We start from the raw sequence: 18,065 nt of genomic DNA on the forward strand, positions 1-18,065 counted from the left end.
TAGCACCTTGTTTTAATTTCATAAATCTTTAATTGATTATCTTGTATAACATTACATTGTATCTACAATTGACATGTATTTGTTTGGTTTATGGTTATATTACTTCAGTTTACTTGTTTTACTTTTATAGAACTTTGATAGTAAGACTGTTGATTTTCTTAAGATTATATTTACTAGAGGAATTCTTTATTTATTCTTAAATTTTTATAGATCAAATTAGGTTTTAAATTTAGTCAAAAAGCTAATATCACGTCTTTAATACTAGCAGCGATTATTGTTTTATTTTAATTATTAACTTCATAAAATCAGTTTTAAAATACAGAGTTAACAAACTATCTTTAACATATTATATATTTTTTTAGTTTGAAACTAATATTAAACTCAGTATTCCGACATCAGTAGTAAAAAACTAGTGGATTTTTTTATAATTTTTAGTAAAAATAAAATTAATATATCTAATTTCCATAACAAATTGTAGTTTAATGTGTAAGGTAAATAATCTATGAGTGATATAAAAGTATCATTTTTGTAATTTTTGTATGCTTTTAATAAAACATACTATTTTAATTAAATAAAATGACATAGATAAATCTAAAATCTAAGAATTCATTTTCTCAAATTAAAACTCTATAATGCTTTTTGTTTTCTAAATATTTCTACTATTTAAATTAAGCAAAAGTCTCGTAAATTCATGTAAGGTCCAAAATATAAACTGATTTTCATCACGGCTTTACTTGTAACTAAACAAAGTTATGTTAAAGAACAAAGCTTGATTTAAAGAAAAGCTTTGAAACATTTTATTAAAAGCTATTTGTCAGTATTAAATCTAACGAGTTAAAAAAACTTTTGTTCTAGATTAAAATTTTGTTTAATGTTTGTCATTTTATAAAATAGAATCGAGCTAGATTAATAGTTTCAAAATTAAAAGCTACACAAAATATATATATTTTTTTATAATCACCTAGCTAAAAAAGCACGATTAAAACATGATAAGACCAAGTTTTATTTAGGTTTAAATACTTTTATTAGTACTCATTTCATTATTTTTTAGGTAATTATAATGAAAAATTGTTTAAATATAATAATATAGTACAATTTTATTTTAAAACGCTTGCATTACCCGTAAATATTTATTATGCTCAATAAACAATTTATAATTTATACATTGTTGATTGAACGATAAAAAAAACGCCAAAAAAGTTTGGTGTAAGGACCTGGTGAACGAAAAAACCTTTTGCAGGGTTCGTGCGCCTCAGGCTAAATCAGTTTTTTTGAAAAAAGATGAAAAACGTCAGGCTAAATCAGTTTTTTTATTTAAAAATTTGAGAATCTCAGTTTTTCTCAGTTCAAATTCTTGAAAATTTTTGATTAAAAAAATTGAGAAATCTTTTTAAGATCAAATTGGGATGTGAATTTATTTTTAAATAAAGATTTAGTTACTAAAAACAAAATCAGTCAGTGTTTGTAAAAATAAATGCTTAAAACCTTTTGTTGAATCTTAAATTTTTTTTCAAGAATCTTCATTATTATATTTTGAGTAGAACATTTACGTCATAATTATGAAAATTCATTATAGAAATACAGTTTAAACATTACAGTTTAGTTCAACAATATAGCTGTCTGTTTAAATTTGTTTACATCAGCTATGTTTTTCAGATCTTGATTGGTTGAACTGTTTTAATTTCTAATTTAAAGGCTTTATTCATTTATTTTACTGTTTGTTTAAAGTTATTAGAGATAATCACAACACTAAAACTTAGATTTAGGATATACGTACTAAGTTTTGTGGGAGTACAATTTTTAGGTACAATTCATTTTTCTTTACAAGAACAAAACATTAAAGGTTTTTTTTTAATTTAAGTGTTAGCTTTTTAAATCTGATATGACATCAACAATCACTGTATTTATTTAGAGTTTAGAATTTATAATTATGTATCAAGTTTAAGTATTAGTCAAAATACTATAATAAACATTTTAACTTACTTTAATACTCGTGTTTAAGCATTTCATTTTAAATTTTAATAAAACACGACAATGCACGTCGTTTTATTATAAATCTTCTGGTTATATGTTTTTAATTAGTGTTTAATTAAATTAAACAATTGTGTTTAGTAACATATATTAAATTTTTACACTAGTAATAAATTAGATATATCACTTGTTTTAAAACTTATCACTGAATTTGTTATGTTAAGAGCATAGGGGAGAAAATCACCTTTTTCACAATTTAGTCTTATTTTATTGTTGTAACTAAACTATGAGTTGCTTTTTACAGATTTTCAAAGCTCAAAATATTTTTGAGATAAAGCTGGTTGAAATCGGATACTACAATAGTACTAATCAAGGCCCCCCAATACTTACAATGACTTCTAAAGGGTATTTTCCTTACTTTGAAAAAATGTCAGGCTAAATCGGTCTCAGTCAGACTAAATGAAAAAAAATTCGCGCACGAACCCTGCTTTTGGTTATCGAGATTTGCTACTTAAAGTTTGCTATTTTTTTTATTTGGCTACTAGTTTGCTATTTTAAATAGTGAAAGCTTTTTAAGCAATCATCAGTTTTAATGGTAATGAATTTTTCAAAAGGTCATTTGATGGAAAAAATATATATCTAGTTTAAATTAAATAAGTTTTATTCGAGCAAAAAAAAAAAGATTAATTCTACATAAGCTACCATTTTTTGTATATGTTTTGCAAGTTTCGATCTTACAACTACTGAAGTTTATATTTTAGTCATTAATACCTTTTTCACCAAAACGTAATGAATTAGGCAAAGCGAAAATACTTTATTTCAGGAAATTATAGTAAAAATTATTTATAAAAAGTCAGTTTTTATGTAAAATGTGTTATTAGTACAAATAATATTTTTTAATTAGAGTTATATAACTATGGTTACAGTTTCTTTTTAACTTATTTTCAAAATATAATAATTTTCCTATTCTGAATTAAAGCTAAACTTTAGAGAATAAACAAAATATATTATTTTCAATAGACTACGTAAATACGTTTACATATCATAATAGAGTTAATTTTAGAAAATAGTTAAATGATATTTTTTATAGTTGAAATAATTTTGACATTCTTGCTTTTTTATTGTGAACAACCATTTTCTCTATACCATGCTAACAAATTAATGCTTGACTGCAATCTGAAGTAAACAAATTACTATAATATTTAATTAATATATAACTTTTCAGTTGTTTAATTATTTTATAATCAAGTTAACTGTTTTGTTAGCATATACTTTATTTGATTAATAAATATTTGCTCTTCATAAAATAAAAGTTAGTTAAGATTGTTACAAAAACATAATAAGTATTGTTATTTAAAAATATATAAGATTAATTATTTTTTTAGGTAGAAAATCATTAAAACTCACTCTCCCCTCTGCATCAATAAAATTTTTCTGAAGGTCAAGCAAGTGAGTTTAAGCTCATCATGTGTTATTCCACCTACCCTATCTTTATATTTATTAGGAAAAAAAATGACAAATAAGAATATACATTCAAAATACACTTAAACAGTTAACTGAAAAAAAAGTATACTTTACAATCAGAAATATATATATATACGTTTCTTACAAATTAATCTTAATTATTGATCAGTGAGAAAGATTAAAAAAAGGGCTAAAAGTTAAAGAAGGAGATTGATTCAAAAAAAAAGTCAAAGTTTTTAAAATGTTGCTTAAAAAATCTTTTAAAACTTTGGGCCTTATCCAAACTTTCCTTTTTTTTTAATTTCTCTACTACATATTCCTGAATAATAAAAAGATGAAGCTTTTGTTGCATTTTATATATACAGGTTGGCCATTAAACCTAGAATCCTTGAAAAGCCTGAAATTTGATAATTTAGGCTAAGAAAATCCGAAATTTGGGAAATTTTGAAAAAGTCTGGAATTTTGGACAAGAACCACTAAAAAACCTGAAATTTTGAACAATTCTTAGGTGTAAAGTAGTAAAATTTTGATTTGACACAAAAAATTTATAATATTGATTAAGAAAATTGTCATCATCAAATTTTTATTTTATTAAAACACAAATTTAAAACAGCTTTATAGTACCTTTTTAATGCTGTTGCACTACTTAACACAGTTTTTAAACTTAACAACTAAACTTAAAACAAATTCAGTTTGAATACAAGTCAGAAAAATTGGAAGAAATTCAGTAAACCTAGAAAACTTTCTCAAAAACTATTGGCCACCCTGTATATATACATATATATAACTAAAATATTTTTTCAATCATTTTGATAATTTAAAAGCTTTAGTTATTTCAATAGCAAAGGGTTTCATACTATATCATCTAAAATATGTAAAAAAGAAATGTATAAATAAAAGTTTCAGGTAATTTCTTTGTAGTTATAGAAAGTTTTAATTTGTCATGAAAATAAAATTTAGTTTGCGTTAATTTTAAACATAAGTTAAGAAAAATTTGGAATTTAAGCTTACATAACTTCTCAAATACTTTAAGGAGAAAAAATAACAAAACCAGTTTTGAAAAGATGAAACTCAGTTCTACTCATTATTTTACAGCTCTTAGTTTGATACTTTTTCAACAAAAAAGTCAATTATTCTTTATTGGAAACATTTTTTTAATTTACTAACTACAAAATTTACACCTGAAAAAAGTTGTGTCAGATAAATTTGCTTTGAGGCTGGATCCAGCACAAGCTGTATGTGCCTAATGGTATCTACTACCAGTATTTTGTAACCTTTAGCATACCTATTTTTTAATGTTTCTTCATTTAAATCATGAATAGCCTCATATTTTAGTTTTTACATTTATTAGTGTTTGAAACATTTAAGTTATTTCATTAATTTAAATTAAGTTTCTTTAGTGATGATAATTCTTTATCAATTAAATATTTTATGTAATTTTTTCAAGAAGTAATGGGACTTTTTTTTAACCTAAAACACATACGTTATAACATAAAGTAAAAACTAATCTTTTTTAAATGTAGTAGTTGTGTATTTTTTTGAATAAAATTAAATTGGGACTTGTATTTATTTCTATATTATCTTTATTACAGTGATATATTTGCTTAAATGTAATTATTATGGAACCCAGCGGTAGTTTTGATTCAAGTAAAACAAATTACAACAATGAAATAGTCTGTGGTTAGATTTTTTTTATTTTAGCATATAGCATTCTAATCGATAATATTTTTAAATGCATTAACTTTTAAAAATAATAAGGTTGTTGTATTTATTTTTGTACAGAAGTTTCAACAAATTTTTATATAGTTAGATTATTATTATTTAATAAAGCTTTATATGTCATAATACACCTACAGTGCATACTATACAGTGCAAAGGAAATGATTAATGCTTAATAATTCTATAACATATTTTTAACTAGATCCAAGTTTTTTACATTATTTAGATATTCATAAGTAGTGATATTATTTGTTTGTGATCACTTTAGCTGTTTTTGAGATAAATTAATTAAGTTAAATCTACTTGATGGTTATCATTAAAGTATTAAAAAGTTTACTTTAAATTTAGATCCTTAATGGTTTGAACAATATAATTTTTTTTTGAACATTATGAAAAATATAAAAGTATTTAAATTAAGAAATGCTTCTAATCAGTTTAACTAAGGCCAAAGAAATCTTTTTTTTAAAGATTATCTATTTTTATAAAGTTTAATCATACCTATCAAAAACCTTTATTAACTCAAAAACAAATCAAAAGAACTCAAGAGTTATAAGGATTTAAAGTTAGTGAATTTCTTAGGCCCCTTATGGAAAGTGTAAGTCAAAAACATATACATGTTTTACTTCGTTTTAAAACCAATCCCCTTCAACTTATTACACCTGGATTATTACTTATGTTTTATCGATTCACCCTACAATTTTTTTTTTAATTCATTAAAAAATATAATTATCCATGTAATATGCAACTTTATTTTTAATTTTTCTGATGTAAAATATTTACTTTTTAATAAAAAATAAATTGCATAAAAACTTTAAATTATTTTGCTCAAAAAATAAAAAATATAGGTAGAATATTAGAAGTTATTTAAATTTCTAAAATAGTTGTCAGTAAAGAATTTGTTATCATTAGTTTGTACTGGAAACTTTCTACAAATATGCCTGTATCTCAAGAATTAACTGAAATTTCATATTATGTTAAACTTTTTTATAATGCATACTTTAGCTGTATGCTAATCCTTGCTAATAAAAAAAAATGATTTATTATTATTTTTTATTATTAATAATAGCATAGTTCTGCAAGTTTTATTTAAGTGTTCATTGAACTTTTAAAACTTTTAGTTTTTGTTATTGAGTATGTTAGTTTAAGAGCAAAGAAACTACCTTTTAGTGTGAGGAAAAACTAAGGTTAAAATTAAATACAAAATAAGTTAGAATAACTTTTATTTTTCTTTGTTAGATTACTAAGTTCTAATAAATACAACTATTTTGATATAATACTAGTTTTATTTAATAATAAATAATATTTAGAAATGTTAAATAAGTTTAGAACTTCAAAAGTAACTGATAAGTCCACTTACGGAGCTTTTTTATATAGTACAGTGCTTCTCTGGTCATCAACTTTTGGGTTCCTCACTTATCAGGCCAATTTTGATCAAGAAGTAGATTTATTTAAAATAAGTTTAAAATATCAATCTTTTCATGTACTTTTAAGTTACAAGATTACAATAAAATTTTGTAACTTTTAAGTAAGGAGAATAATATTTATAACATTATATTTAATAGTTTATATTAGATAAGATATTGTTAATAGCTGAAGATTATGCTTAAATTGTTTAAACGAGTGAAACACTCTTTTGGTAGTTAAATTTCAAAGTTTGAAGTTGAAATCAACGTTTTACTATAAAAACACGATTAATTCAGCTTTTATAACTAAGCAAGCAGTCATAGTTACATCTCAGTTCTAAAATTTTCTCAAATTAATGTTATAATTCATAGTTTTTATGCTCTGTAAGTTAAAATTTTTTTTTGTTCATTTGCAAGCTTTTTTGAGTTTCTTATTGTTAAATTAGTTTTAAACTTCATAAAGTATTGTTTCTTTTGTTCTTTGACTGTTTTAATATGTTGCTTGTATCTTTAAAAAAAAAGAAAATAAGGGTAAAATAACTAAAAATTTGGTGTTTGTTTTTTGTATACATTGTTTAATATAAAATAGGTACTTTATTAGAAAAAAAATACAATGTTTGTAGTTATCTGGCCAAAATTATAAAAAAAGCTTGCCCATTATGGCCGGATAAGTGAGGAAGCACAGTTACTGTTTACCTTAAACATTAAAATTACTTTAATTGCACTGAATAAATGTTTTATATATTCTTTTTTTTTTTAACAAATTAAAGTACATTTCAGTATTTTATAAAAAGTTTACTAATGTTATGATATATATAAATTTTGAAAATTGTATATTTAAACTTACATACTACTAAAATTCAACTTAAAATAAATTCAAGTTGTTTGTGTGTTTTTTCCTTACAACATTGTAGTAAGTTTTTTTGTCATAATTTTTCTAGTATTATTTATTATATTTTATAGTTATTTTTTGATTCACATTAGTTTATTTTTTATGTTAACAAGAAAGAAAACATTTATTTTTAATTTGTAGAACTAACCAATACAAATGATTTGCCAAAAAATGCAAAAGATAATCAGGAAATGCACAATTGGCAGGCAACCAAAGACAGTGTGAAAGACAGATTGGATTTTATTCTTACCAACTCAATTCAAACTGACGTGGATTTTTTGGTCGGAAAAGGACCATTGGCTAAAAAAATTTCGGCCCATAAGGTTTTCGATTTTAATTTTTATATTTATAGACTGTTTTCTCACATAATAATTGAAGTATGTTTATTTTAAAATAGTTTTGTCTTTGTCCTTTTTTTATTTATTAAATACAATCCAGCAATTTTAAAAAGTTTGGAAAGTTTACAATTTCATTATCATTTAGCTCTCACCAGTTAACAAAGATAAAAACTAATAAGTGTGCAATGAATGAACTATTAAGCCATAGAAAGACAAATGTAAAATTTTATAACTATCAAATTTATTTGAACCAAAAATAAATTTATTGTCTAAAGATTTAAACTTGAGTTGAAAAACTTGAATTGAAGCATCAAAAAATTATTGACAACAGATAAAAAGGCTATAAATCTGAATAAATAAAAAACATTACCAAAACAAAATAATAAGTTATTTATTTAAACTATTTAAACTTATAAACATATTGTTGTTTACAGATTTTCTGTCTACAAGTTTAAATAAACAGAAGTTTAACAACTGAAAGTTGTCATATGTTTCTAGACAAATTTTATATCTGCTATCCATTTATTTCTCTGCACATTTTAAATTGTTCAGGAAATTTTCGTAAATTTAATTGTTTTTCTTAATATTTTGCCACGTCATTAAAAGCGGGCTTTATAAGCTTTTTTTGCATTGAAAACTAATAATATAAATATTGCTATACTGATGGTGTGTGTTGCATATTTAATACTTTCATTGACCGAGGGTTGAATTTGTACACAACATTTCTACCTGTATAAAAAAGGCAGAGATAAACTAGGCAATAATATGACTAAATAAGAGTATATTGAGCAATTTACCTATTTTTGATCCACATTATATTGTTTATTGAACGACAAAAAATTTGCTCAAAAGATTTGGTCAAAGTTCCTGGTGTACAAAAAACCTTTTCGTTATTGAGTCATACACCAGAACAGTTTAACGTCATGCCCAGGACAATCCTTGTTAAGTTAAATTGATAATGATGATACGCCTTCCAATAATTCAAGCAGTGACATATACATTGGATGAAACTTTGTTTTGTCATTAAAGAAAAAAAGTTTAGCTAATATTTTTTTTTTAATTATAAAACTTACTAAAATTATTATTAAGTATTTTTTTTTCATGTAAAATCAGTGTAAAATTTTAGAATAATTAGATGGTTAAAAAATTAGCCGAGTTATAATACATTTTTTGTTTTTGTTTTTAAATACATAAGTGTGTCTGTGCTTAAATAGATATTAGTGATGAATAGTGTCACTTTATTTAAATTTTTAAAATGTACTGTGTTATTTTTCAGCTAATACTTAGCGTTGGAAGTGCAGTTTTTGATTCCATGTTCAACAGCTTGTTGGCAACCTCTGATAAACAAATAAAAATTCCTGACATTGAACCTTCTTCATTTAATACAATGCTTCAATTTATTTATACCGACAAAGCCACTATAAATGCAGATAATGTTATGACAACTTTGTAAGTATTATTTTCTAAAAGTTTTAATTCTGACTTTTTTAACAGTTGCATAAGTTTAATCTAAAAAATGTAAAAATATAGTTTATTTAGTATTAAGCTGTGTACGTTTCTCTTACAAAAATAACTTAAAGAGTTTACTTTTAGGCTGTATTTATCGAAAGTTGTTCAGTAAAAAAGTAAGTATTGTTTTTTTTCAGATATGCAGCAAAAAAGTATGTTATACCAGCATTAGAAATGAAATGTGTTGAGTTTTTGAAAAACAACTTAGAACCTGAAAACGCGTTTTTATTATTAGGACAGGCAAGAATATTTGATGAACCTCAACTGGCTTCTCTTTGTCTTAATTGCATCGATCAAAATACCAAGGAAGCTTTCAAAGCTGAAAGTAAAATCGAGTTTAATATTTTTTTAAAACTGTTACTATTGAGTGCAAAACATAAAATAAATTTCGTTTATTTTGATATTTGATTTCATTTTAATTATTAAAATGAAATTCATTTGTTGTTTTTGAAAATTGTTTAGGAATTTCAAAAAAAAATAATGATAAGTATTTTTATATAATATCTTTTTTTATTTAAAATCACAAAGATAAATTTGATATTTAACTCGTTTTGAAAATTAAACACATAGTTTAGCCAAAAAAAGATCTACGTCTCAGTTTATAAAAACTGTTACATTACTGTGTTATATGTTTTGAAAATTCTTACCTATGTTTCTAAACTTTAAAAATTTGTTTTTTTTCTTGTATTTAGAAAATAGTCTACCACAGTAGTAGCTCTTATTTATTACTTTCTATTTGTGTGTTAATGTAGTAGTTGATCTAACAATATAACTATACTTTAATTAATTCAGCGTTTTTGGACATCGATATAGAAACTTTGAAACGAGTTTTGCAAAGAGACACTTTAGGTGGAATGAAAGAGTATCAGCTGTTCATTGCAGTAGAAAGGTCGCTATTTGTTTTTGTTTTAATTTTTTATAATGATAAAATAATTAATGTATTATTATATATGTATAATACGTTTTTTAAAGGTATAGTCTCTTTTGTATAACCACTTTAACTTGTTTTAAACATTGAAAATTTTCAAGTGTTAAGGTTTACGTTAAAACTTTTGCTTGAATCTATTTTATATCATTAAGTCTGTAAATAATAAGTAAACATTTTACGTGAATGTTTATTAAGAATTTAAATTTTTTATCGCTAAAACTTATTTCAATATTAAAAATTTAGTATCGTAGCAAATTATTGTAGTATATTTTTAAATTCGTTAACAAAATATTAGTTTTTATTAACTTTTTACAGCTGTCTTAAATTATTTCAACTTATTTTATTGTTTCCTATACCAATTTATATCTTAATATCAAGCTTAAAAAATATTACACCTAACTGCAATATCTTTATAAGGTGTTATTCTAAAGTTTAATTTTACATAATTTATCTTATAAGAATTATAAGAACAAATTAAAAAACAGTTTTTGTCTAGTAGATTTTATGAAAAGTTATACCTTGAGATGTCTGCATAGTAAAAGTTTACCAAAAACTATCTTACCTTTTAAATTTTAAGAAATTATCGTAGAAATAAAACACATTAACTTTAATACATATGAATCAAGAAATGGCGTACTTTTTTTGGATTAATGTTATTTAACGTAGATTATTGAACACTGTTTTTAACAAAATGTAAACATTTGGTTTATTAAACACAGCATATCTTTAGTAAATTTCAGAAATGTCTTAAAATCCAGTTTAATTTTGAAGTTTTTAAAATTTTCAAGTATTAGCATTTAAATTGTTTTCAACTTATTTAACTATATTTGTTTATTTTAAATTAAAAATTAAATAAAGCTGGGCTAACGCGGAGTGTGATCGTCAAGGAATTGAGAAATGCGGAGTGAACAGAAGAAAAGTTCTGGGATCTGTGCTCGATTTGATCAGGTTTCCACTGATGCTCGTAGAAGATTTCGCCAAACACTGCGCACAATCAGGAACTCTGAAGGACAGCGAAATTGTTAAAATATTTTTGTATTTTCATTCGAAACCTAACAACCCGGTGAGTTGTCTAATAGTACTTGTGTTCTTTTATTAAAGAAGTAGTTTGGTTTCATTATTACTTATAAAAGTTAGTTTTGCTCTGTTATTAAAAATAAAGTTTATTAACTGAACGTTAACTGTAATTTCATTTCAAAAGTTTTAAGACTCAAACGCTTTAAATTTCATTTATTTTATATTAATTTGTCCATAATTTTGTTCTTCTGTGATTAATTTTGGACTTTAAGAAAATTATTTTTGTTTTTTTAAGATTGCGTATTCGAATATCAGCAGAAATTCTGCTTCAGGAAAAGAATACACTTTTAACCGTTTTAATGGAATAGCTGAAAGGTATAGCTGCTTAATAACTCAATTTTTCTGTACAGTAAATAAAATTCTTTCTCAAAAACAGATGGGGCTATTCCGGTACTTCAGACTCCATAAGATTTTCAGTGAACACTAAAATAAATTTGTTGGGTTTAGGTGTATATGGAGCAACAATGGGGCCAACTCCTTACCAAGTTGATATAGACGTATGTTGTTCTTGTTTAAGGTTCTTTGATTAAGTATAATGCATTAAACTTTTATAATAAAAACATAATTGACTTGATGGCTGTTTCAAGTTATTCAAATTAAAAATGTATATACAGTCTTTTTAATAAACCATATATAATAGAAGACATATACCTACAGTGCAAATTATTCGACAATGGACAATCGATTGGAAATAACTCAGTTGAATTCATTTGTGATGGCTCTAAAAAACCAATCCGTATTATGTTCAAAAGACCAGTTGAAATCAAAGCTGAGTTTCCTTACATAGTGTCAGCTAAAATTAACGTTAGTACAAAATTTTATTGTCCGTAAATCATAACAGCTATTATAAAAAAAAATCGTTTGTAAACTTAAAATTGTGTACTTAGCAAAATGAATTATAAAATAGCTAAAATTTAAATACTTGAAATCATATAGAATTAAAAAATAACTATTGAAAAAATAAATAATAAGCCAGATAAATGTATTTTTAGGTTATGTGAAGTTTGTAAATACGTTTATGTCAAAATATTCAGTTTAAGAAAATAAAACGTACATCTTTAACATTTTATAAGTACTGAAAACTATTGTTTTTTTAATTGATTTAAAAAAGAAATTCAAATAAATGTAAGATAATAAATACAAATTCTTAATTTTATTTTTTTGTACATCCTCACATGGATGTGTTATAAATTTAAAAAGTAGCATTGTACAAAAAGCTAATATTTTTTATGACGAAAATTAAGATATAAAAAGTAAAGTTTATTTTTGTAAATTTTCAACAATATGATTTTTGATTAAAACTAAATCTTGAAAATTAAAAAAAAAATACTTATACATTGACTAAAATTACTATTTATTTTTTTTTTTGTAGTATAATACAAAGCAGATTTTGTTTTTCTAAAAAGTAGTTTTAATCAAGCATTGCAAAAAACTTGTTAGGTAGATCAGGGCTCCCACAAGGTCAGGAAAAAATGACAAAAGTTAGGAAAAAATAGGGTTTTTGAAAAATAGTCAGGAAATTTGACAGAATTCAAAAAAACTTTAGATTTTGTCAGTTCAAATTTACAAAATTCCTTATTTTCCAGACTCTTTAAACGGTGAAAAATTAATTAAAAATATTTTAAAGTCCTGCTAAAGTTGCAAAATTTTCCTATAAATTTACAAAATTACCAATTTCCAATGCTAAAATATTGTTTCTTTTTTCAGACAAGATGTGTTTATAAAGTTAGAAAATACAAGTACTTTGTTGATAGACCTGTTAATTGCAAATACATCAGTCATACACAGATGGTTTAAGTGATGTAATGGAAGTTAGATGATTGAATTCAGAAAAAAAGAAATGTTTTTTTAATATGTATAAAAATAAATTGAAAGTTTTATATAGTTTTAAAAGTTTGATTATGTGTTTTAGAGTAAGTTTAAATTAAGAGTTTGATTTAGAAAAGTCAGGAAAATTTTTGGAAAAAGTTAGGAAAAGTCAGGAAATTTTTCTCAGCTTGGTCTGTGGCAACCCTGGAAAAAAAATATATTGTAATTTTATATTACTGAAAATAAAAATGCTACTAGGATCTATTTCATGATTTATTCTAACTTATAATTGTATTCTACTCAAGCAGATTATGTTTCAATGTTATATTGCTTAAATTAAAAAGCAAACATTTTTCTATCCATGTTGGTTAAAAATTTAAAACACGCCCTCTGAAATCATCATTTATAAGGATAAGTTTAAACAACACATAATCCATATTTTAAGGGCCAGGAAAGTTACTATGGGACGGGGGGCAAGAGTCGACAAATGAAAGTTCTGACGAGTAAGGACAAAACTGTCAAGTTCTCGTTTCACCACGTGAAAGGAAACAACAATGGCACCTCCGTGGAAGACGGGCAAATACCTGAACTTATTTTCTCTGTTTGATGCACCATAGAAAAATAGAGTAGAAAATTTATATTGATCAGTTGTATTAATTTAGTTTAATTCGCGTTTTTAAACTTAGTTTACTTCACGTCTGACCTTCTTATAATTAATCTTTATGCTCAATGAATTTATTCTTGGTTCAGTTACACTAAACTTGTTCAGTAAAACAATATATAGCTTAAAATATAAATAACTTGTTGTTAGCTTAACTTTTGTAACATTCATTGATTTTTAAGGTGTTTACTTTGTTTGCTTTACTTAAATTTTTCTATACAACCTTTTGTTCTGTATAATTTGTTAAAAACTGACAGAAATATTGTTGCTTAAGTGTTTCTGTAAAAATTCTTATATGGTTTTTTTGTATGTATAGTCTCAAAGTTTTACAAAACTATACTTACGCTTTTTTAAATGTTATTAATTTCTACAATGTGCATTAAACAGTTAAACTCTATCAATAAACAAGCTTAAAGTCTGAAAAAAGATAAAATGCGTAGTTATTGATTTTTTTAGATATTCTATATTTTAAACAAGGCTTTTAAAGTGTACTTACTTGTTTCTTTATTTCTTTATAATTTTTTATTGTAGTAGTTTATTTTTTAGTTTATTATTATTCCATGCAATTATTTTGGCAATCTTTTCTTTTTTTTGTTACACTAGCCAACCAAACTACTGTTTTTTTTAATTTAAAGTTAATTTCCTATAATTAATAAATTAGCTTTAGTAATTTATCTTTATTTGTTTTATTCATTAAACAGCATAAAGTAGTATTAGTTTAAGTACCCAAAAAAATCGTTTACTTTTTTCAAAATAGCTAAATTATTACATGACCACTAAATTTTTTATGCTGCTTCTAATTTTTCTAAATTAGTCGGTTGTAATTTACATCTGCTTTTTAGTATTTAATCTTCATAAATTCTTAACAAAAGGATCCTTTAAAGTTAAAGATTTAAAAATTTTGTTATAAAGCATTAATTCGTTTATTTTATATAACAAAAAAAAATACAAGCTTCTTAAATAGTTTAAGTTAGTATATATAATGCTGTACTGATATGACGACTCAGACATACTTTTTGATAAAAATACAAATAGTTTTTAAATTAAGCAGTACCTTCTTTAAAACTTATATTCAAGTAGTTTTGCAAAAGTCATAAAACTAATAAAAAATTAAGAAGCCTAATCTATTTTATATTAGTTTTGTTTAAACTATAAAACAAAAAAAACATTGCGACATTTTCTAGTCGTTAATGAGGAAATGGTTATTTATTTTTATGGTTTTATTAAAATGGTTCAGATATCGACTGAAGTTTATATTTGTTACACAGTATTCTTTATTTTACTAACATAAAATTATCATAAAAACGTTACTTAACTAAGAAAAAATAGTTTTTATGATTGTTAGAACATTTATAAATCCGTTTAGTACATAGACAGATTATTGAGGCAACACAAAAAATTGTTTCTAATTTTAACTTAATTTTTTGTGTTATGTCAGAAAAGGCAAATAGAAAAAGCTGAATACTAAAATGATACAGTGATATAAGTATTTATAGCAAAAAGGTATTTTTACTTTGATTTTTCTAGAGTCATCGAGCAAAGAATTTTCTTAGAATACGACTGTTTCTGATAACATCGATATGTTTTATAAACTAAAGTACTTTTATTAAAAGCAAGGTTTCTAGTAAGTTGAAAACTTGTAAGTTTTAACATAAATTAACAGATCGTTAACTTCTGTTTCATTTAAGAGTAAAATTATTTTCATAGCTGATACACATTGAAAAATGAAGAACAGCAAAAACTATGTTTTGAAAATGTATAACTAGTTTACCACTAATAATACAGTACGACAAATCCTTCATGATTTAAATAAATGAAATAAGCAAATTAAAGGTATTAATTTTTTATTACAGAAGTGTTTCAATCCGTAACAAAATTATCACAAGCTGTATCTGAAATAACATATCTAATATTTTACTAGTTATGTTTGAGGTATATTGAAGTAATTAAAAAAATTTGAGCTGCAAAAATAATAACACTTAATTTTAATTAGTGATCTACCGGGTATACAATCTAGATTCGGTCGGATCCTAATTTTGTCGAACTGGTAGAACAATAGTTTTGGTATATGCTCTCCAAAAATAGACCGGGACCCAATTATTTAAAATGAGCAGTAGTCATTTTTTTAATGAATGTACAAAAAAAAACAGGCCTAACTAAATATATAACAAAGCGTTCCCTAAAAAGACACAAGTAAACTCTATTGAGCGTAATGAGAACAATAGTTTTGGTATATGCTCTCCAAAAATAGACCGGGACCCAATTATTTAAAATGAGCAGTAGTCATTTTTTTAATGAATGTACAAAAAAACAAGCCTAACTAAATTTATAACAAAGCGTTCCCTAAAAAGACACAAGTAAACTCTATTGAGCGTAATGAGCTAAATGTAAAACAGCAAAGTGCACAAGAACGAAATGAAACAATTACTATCGCAAAAAAGTCTTATGTTATCTTAAAATTTTGAATCACTCAATTTTTTAGTTTGATAATAGATATTGAGTTTAATATTTCCTTATTTCCGTAGACTCATACAATTTATTTATGTATATTAACTACTTTAAATATCTTAAATAGAGAACATGCTTTTAAGCCTTTTACGTTTAAGCTAAAATTGCATTTTTTAAAATCTTCATTTTAAAGGTTTGATTTCCTCAGGTATGTAAAAAAGTTGTTCTTATCTTAGTTTGTTTCTCATGTTTATATTACTATCTTTTTTCACTTTTTTTTTTATATTTTTCATATATTATTACTTTTTATAATGTTATAGTGATTTACTTTTTTACCATAGAACAGTTATTATTTGTATATATTATTTTAAAGCTAGATTTATCGAAATTTAAACCACATATGTAGTATTTAAATTCATTTTTAAATGTATCGTTTATTGTTAATTATCAGAATGAATTGAATAGTTATACTTTACGACGTTAAATTTAAATATAATTTAGGATTTATTATACCTTTGTGCTCAATACTCTTAAATATATGACTAAAACATATTAAGAAAAGGATTCAATTTAATCTGAGATTATTTTATTGAAAATTATTTACTACAAATTCAAATATTTACTGAGTTTTACCTTTAAACGGATAGCAGTGAAAAATAGTAACTGTTTGAATTTGTAATAAGTTTTGTTTAACAATATTCTGCAATACAAGAAGATATTTTGAGATTGGTGTCATAGAAATTTCTCTCTGTATCCAATAAAAAAAAACTTTTGGTTTTGTTTTTTGATTGATAAAAAAATTGAAGTTAAGAAATATATTTTATTTAACGACAAAAAATGCACTCAAACAAAACGAAGAACCTTTCGGTTATCAAGTCGTACACCGCTTGGATACCTTTCAACGTCTTGTCCAGTGCAATGATATCTTAATATCTTGATATAAGCTGATTGTATGATAGAATTTATAACAACTATGTCTAATTATTCTATGTCTAATTCATTATCATTCTGAATCTATGTTTATAAGGTTATAATAAAAATGTACGTTGCCTTTTTTTTTACTTCAATATATAAAACAGTGAAAATAAAATATCTAAAATAATTTTTTTTATAAAAACATATTTCAAGTTTATTTTTTTAATATGAAAAAAAAGTTAATAACTGAAAATTTTGCCTGAGTTTAATTTAAAATACTTTTGATTTTAATTATTTTATAAACCTTATAATTCAAATCATTAGAACTATTTATACTTGGTATTTAAGCTAATTTTACTATAATTCTAATTATAAATAGAAAAGTAAACTAAACACTAGGGTACAAAATGAGTTAAACTATGAAATTTGCAATAACATTCATGAATAAAAAAAAGTGCTTTTATTAGATAAACTTAATTTAAACTAGTAATTTCAACCATAATATTTTTCATTTGTAAATAATTTAACTTTTTTTAAATACATCATTTAGATTAAAGTTCAAACAAAAATAATTGAACACTTTAAAGGTCACTTTTGGTAATCAAAGACAAACACAATAAATGCAGTGTGAAATAAAAATTTACTTTTTTTTTTCAATCTTGTTTATGGAACTTAATAATAATCAGTTCTTCTTTGAGTTTTTAAAAAGATAATTTAAAAAAAAATAAGATTTATAAAAACAAAACAAATTAGTTTTATATTTTAAATGTAACTATTGCAAAAAAAATGTTTGTGAAAGTCAGAATAGTTCATTCGATTTTTCCTATCCTATAAAACTAAAGAAAAAATTTGCAATATTTTTAGAACGACCATTTAAAAGTTATACAATGTAATTTAGTTTATACTTTCAAACAGGGTACCAAACGAGTTT

At 23.7% G+C, this 18,065-nt stretch overlaps 1 protein-coding gene across 1 annotated transcript; it reads left to right on the top strand.

The window, feature by feature from the left end:
• Positions 1 to 5,031: 5,031 nt before the first annotated feature.
• LOC145837489 (BTB/POZ domain-containing protein 2-like) lies at positions 5,032 to 14,300 on the top strand. Its single transcript, XM_082945123.1, has 10 exons — positions 5,032 to 5,115; positions 7,591 to 7,772; positions 9,064 to 9,236; positions 9,434 to 9,621; positions 10,089 to 10,185; positions 11,083 to 11,287; positions 11,537 to 11,616; positions 11,678 to 11,798; positions 11,959 to 12,105; positions 13,556 to 14,300. The coding sequence occupies exons 1-10, from the start codon at positions 5,055 to 5,057 to the stop codon at positions 13,715 to 13,717; spliced, it is 1,416 nt and encodes a 471-aa protein (XP_082801249.1). The 5' UTR covers positions 5,032 to 5,054; the 3' UTR covers positions 13,718 to 14,300.
• The last annotated feature ends 3,765 nt before the right edge of the window (positions 14,301 to 18,065 follow it).

This window comes from Thalia democratica, chromosome 1 (genome assembly GCF_965202585.1).
Source record: "Thalia democratica chromosome 1, ktThaDemo2.hap1.1, whole genome shotgun sequence".
Lineage (NCBI taxonomy): Eukaryota > Metazoa > Chordata > Thaliacea > Salpida > Salpidae > Thalia > Thalia democratica.

Bases quoted from the DNA above. Each gene is read 5' to 3' on its own strand.
- LOC145837489 (XM_082945123.1), top strand. From the start codon at position 5,055: ATGGAACCCAGCGGTAGTTTTGATTCAAGTAAAACAAATTACAACAAT. The intron at 5,116-7,590 runs GTTAGATTTTTT...TTTAATTTGTAG, and splicing joins CAACAATGAAATAGTCTGTG to AACTAACCAATACAAATGAT. The intron at 11,617-11,677 runs GTATAGCTGCTT...TCTCAAAAACAG, and splicing joins TTTAATGGAATAGCTGAAAG to ATGGGGCTATTCCGGTACTT.